Raw genomic sequence first — 4,669 nt, 5'->3', positions numbered from 1 at the left:
AATATGATTGCCCTTGCTTCACTTCTTGGGTGTGTTCTGTATAATTAATATGTACCTAAACAGCATATATATACCCCTATTAAAACACAAACGGTTTTCTTTTTTGGTTTTCCCTGTAAACTTACGGAGACATTGTTACGTCAGAATTGCTGCATCATTCTGACTCCACATAGAAACAACGTCAGCCAATCAGCTTTAGATTCTTAAACAAAACTCCGAAATCCCACAACATAAAACGCAAAGTTTAGAGTTGTAAAAAGACTAATCTTGAATGCAGCGCTAAATTGGTTAGACACAAGTCAGCTTTTTAGTTTTTTATTGAAATGGTAAGTGTTCTCCCAATTTACACACTCTGTCTGCAATTAACCGATCTGATTTGGCTTATTTCAGGTTTATTCATTAACAATATTTATTTTAGGCTAGGAGGCACCTAGCTTTGTTTAGGCTAGCTATATAGACTCAGGAAATGGATATAATTTTGAAAATCAATTGATTCTTAGAAAGTTTGTTATTTTGTTTGTTGTCTTATGAATACTTTTTAGTTTAACTAGAGAGTCGATATCAAACCCCTCCCCTCAGTTTTTTTTTTTCAAGAAGCCAGTTTATAATAACTTATCATTTAACCATTTCCTAAATATGAAAATTTCCAACTAAAATTTTATTTAGCCTATAGGTTACATTTTTCTTTGTATTTAAGCAAGAACCAATCAAGGGAAGGGTATCCTCATGGACAGCTAGGTTAGATAATGTAAAGGTGTATACTAAGTGTAATTTTATGCTTCAGAAATAGTTTCACTAAAGACAATAAAAACGGCATGGGTCAGACTATAGAAAAAAAAGTATTTCTATCTCACATTGTTCATAGCGAGTTGTCATATCATGACTAACTCCAAATTTCAGAAATTTGGTGTATGTGCCATATATTTTTGTAATTCTTGCTATTGAAATTTTAGCCTCTTAAATTTCCCCTCTGGCTGGCACAGTGAAGGTTCACTTTCACTGTTGTGCACTTCAAATGGTGTCTATTTTTAGTTCCCAACCAACCTTAAACAACTTTGGTCCTCATATTATTTACAAAATGTTTCAAGACTGTCAAGAAAAACTTCCGAGCCAATTTTTGAAATTTCAGGACTTAATAAATACCAGTTGCAGGCTAGGACCAAAAAGGCAGATGCTTATGAAATATAACCAAGGAAATGATCTTGACAAATAAAAACTAAAGTGTAGCTTATGATTGTAGAGCTTCAATAATATAGTGGGAAAGGTCCAGAAAGGGGATTTTCAAGACAAGGACCTGAGTGCAAGTGACTAGAACTGAATATTGTAGATTCGATTAAATGTGTGTATGCTAAGTTGACATTTATTAGACCAATTTTCTATGATTATCGTAATTCAATGTTCGATGGTCATTGTAAGACCAATTTATGTGCATGGTCAACTTACATGTAAGACTGATTAAGCTATGTTGGGTTTTATTCTTGGAATAAAATAAAGTTACTTCACTTTGACATGAAATGTCCAGATAATCCAATAATCTTCTTTGAGCCCTCCACTATTTTCATATTAAATGTACCTTTTAGTTTTTACTGTGTTCGTCATCAATGTTCTCGTTCTCATTTGTATATTGTTTACTATTATCTGTGATTGAGTAGATCAATGCACTTATTTGTTAAGACATTATTACCACATTACACCGCTACAAGATTACAACTTTTTTTTTTTTTTTTTTTTTTTTTTTTTTTTTTTTTTTTTTTTTTTTTTTTCTTTTTTTTTTTTTTTATATAGCATAGAGTTTAATTGGTAAGAAATTTGCTTTGGGGAATCAGGACTAAAGAGAAATATAAATACTGTTCTGTTTTATGTGAGAGATTCTAACAATCAATTCACTTGAGTTTTTTTTTCTTATTAATAAAACTTGAAATTGCTGCTGTTAATGTATCCTTAAACCTTCAAATTATGATTTATTTAGACTTACATTCTACCTAGGCTGCATTAAAGCTTTTAAAGCACCAACATAGCTGTTCTAGCGTTAAGTTGCTTTGGCTTTTTATAATTTTTTCAGAATAAGTTGCAGAGTGGAGGATAGCATATATCCTGCTCATATACGTTTTTGTTTCAGGCTTCTCAATTTACTGATGTGCAAATGGAAGATTTGAGAGCATCATTTGCCCTTTTTGATCAGGATGGAGATGGTCACATTACCACCTCAGAATTAACAGCAGTCATGAAGTGTCTTGGACAAAACCCTACAGATGCTGAAATCTTAGCCATAATAAAAGAAGTAGATGCTGATGGTGAGAAGTTTTTATTTTTTTTCTCAATCTTATCCTTTTCCGCAAATTCTTTACTGTGTTGGCCTCAGGTGGCTTTGTACTGCAGTATGTTGTTAGTAGTAGTAGTATTGTGATTTTGTTTAGTGGTGATTCTGTTTTCAAGATGGGTTTTCTAATTTCTTCTGAAAGATGTCTTTGAAAGACTTGTAATTCATGAATCTTTGTTAAGATCTATAGCAAACAATTTGAAAGCCCTGTTGTATTCTTGGGTCTTTTAGACGTTGAGGACAAGGAGCAAAATTTCTACCAGTCAAACACAGTGGTTAGGAAGTAACATGGAAATTGCTTGGGAAAGGAGTTTTTCAAAAAAAAAATTGCAGGATGGGCTAATCACTTATGTTTTTATCGATGGTTTGTGAATTAGCCTCGCAATCTCTGCTGTCATGGCTGTCTCCCTGCTTTTCTTAAACTCATTAAAATTTGATTTGATATATCATGGGTGCTTACAATTCATGGTAAATGCCAAAACCAAACTAAAGCGATATATACATAGGTTGTTTTTGAAGCTGTGAGGAATTCAAAACTAAAACGATAGTTATTTATGTTATATTATTCTCTTTTTAAAAGTATTTTAAGAATAGTAATACATCCTGTCTGGCTGTAATGACAACGCAGTCTGACAGTTACTTTTTGGATTTGTTTGTAGACAGAAGAGACTCATTTGTATATTTTAAAGGGATTCACATGATCCAATAAAAATTAAAACAATATAGTAGAAAACTAGATAGCATCTTTCCAGATAGTAATGGCAATCTATTATACATTTTTCACTTTTTTTTTATTTTTTTAGAACGGTGATTCAGAGTAGTAAGCTTACATGAGCACGACAACATAGGTAAACATGATCAAAAGGCAGGTAAAAGAGCATAAATAATAAAATAAGACAATTTTGAGTGCTCTGAGGACAGGCTTGTAAGCATGAGCTATGACTTGTCAAGTACAGAGATAGTGCGTTGCACCGCTCAAGTATTTTTCGCAAGCAGGTGTAGAGGGACGACCAACGACTTTTACAAGTATATCATGTAAACAGATGGATGAAGTGGCAAGCAACTACATGTAGCAAGTACAACCCAAGGATAAATGTCGCTGATCAACTTTGCCACAATTTTGTCACGCCCCATCATTGAATTTGTGGTGCCGGAACAGAACCCAGCCTAGTTTTGCAAATGGGCAACTCCTTGGGTACGCCCATATCCGTCGTCTCATCTGTTATTATAGAAAATGGTGTTTTATCTAATTTGTTCAACAATCTTTTCTTAAAAAAGACGGTTAATTCTTAGTGACTCAAAAGCTAAGTTCGTCTAAATGCAAGTGGAAGCTTTCTTGAGCCAGAAACATTGTATCTTGATATCCAATGTCAAATGGACGGTTATGTCTGGATTTTTTTTTTTAAGATCATAATTTCTAAGAAAAAACTTTGGGTTTCTCCCACGAGAATGACCTATTTTTTAGCAACTTTTTTTTTTAGTCTTAATAATCGTAACAAGCGTTTTGGATGTCAAAAGCAGTTTTCAACCATTCGTGAAAGCGAGAAAATAAAGACTTTTGACGTATTTTAAAAACTACAAGCCTTTGACATTCTTACAGACCAAGGTAGACATCCTCCTGGATTACTGATTAATCAAATTGATCAATCATGTTGAGTTGACACCAAAACGCCACGTAACGAGGGTTTTGTAAAATCCCAATAGGACAAAATATTTGTTACATAGAACAGAAAGCTATAAAAGAAACTATTTTTAGGAAACGGTACGATCGAGTTTTCTGAATTTGTGATTGCGATGGCTAAGAGTGCCAACGAAATTGATGCTGAAAAAGAAATAAAAGAGGCCTTCGACGTTTTTGACAAAGACAGCAACGGACATATTAATGTAGAAGAACTTCGATACGTTTCGGTAAATTTGGGCGAAACATTCTCTGATGAAGATATAGCCGAGATGCTTAAACAAGCTGATTTCGATGATGATGGTATTGTAAACTATAAAGGTTTTTTTATGCTTGGATATCTATCTAAAACTTTAGATGGATGCAATTTGGCTTATAAATTTTTATTTTAATACATAAGCATCTTACTTTAATTTGAAACAACAATTTTTCATTAAGCGGTGGTCTTATGCTTGTCTAGCCAGAATGTCATGTCTAGACATGTGTCTGCCCAGAAATCGAAGTCTTGACACCTACCATTCACAAGTAAAATTTAGTATTTCGCTTAAAACACGGCAGCTTTTCCTGGCAACAACACGATATTAATAATATTACAGGACCTAAATACCCAGGCTAGTACAAAATGGGGAAATATGGTATCCTAGATTGCACTGATTTTGTGCTAGGACAGA

The 4,669-nt window shown here is 33.4% G+C and overlaps 1 protein-coding gene across 1 annotated transcript; it reads left to right on the top strand.

The window, feature by feature from the left end:
* The first annotated feature begins 239 nt into the window (after positions 1–239).
* LOC136038375 (neo-calmodulin-like) lies at positions 240–4,422 on the top strand. The gene is made up of 3 exons (XM_065721469.1): positions 240–326; positions 2,120–2,294; positions 4,077–4,422. The coding sequence occupies exons 1-3, from the start codon at positions 324–326 to the stop codon at positions 4,388–4,390; spliced, it is 492 nt and encodes a 163-aa protein (XP_065577541.1). The 5' UTR covers positions 240–323; the 3' UTR covers positions 4,391–4,422.
* Positions 4,423–4,669: the final 247 nt, after the last annotated feature.

Source organism: Artemia franciscana, chromosome 1, assembly GCF_032884065.1.
Source record: "Artemia franciscana chromosome 1, ASM3288406v1, whole genome shotgun sequence".
NCBI classification, from domain to species: domain Eukaryota; kingdom Metazoa; phylum Arthropoda; class Branchiopoda; order Anostraca; family Artemiidae; genus Artemia; species Artemia franciscana.
Note: the sequence above shows the minus strand (reverse complement) of the source record. Positions and strands in the feature narration are given on the sequence as shown.

Bases quoted from the DNA above. Each gene is read 5' to 3' on its own strand.
- LOC136038375 (XM_065721469.1), top strand. The intron at 2,295-4,076 runs GTGAGAAGTTTT...AACTATTTTTAG, and splicing joins AAAAGAAGTAGATGCTGATG to GAAACGGTACGATCGAGTTT.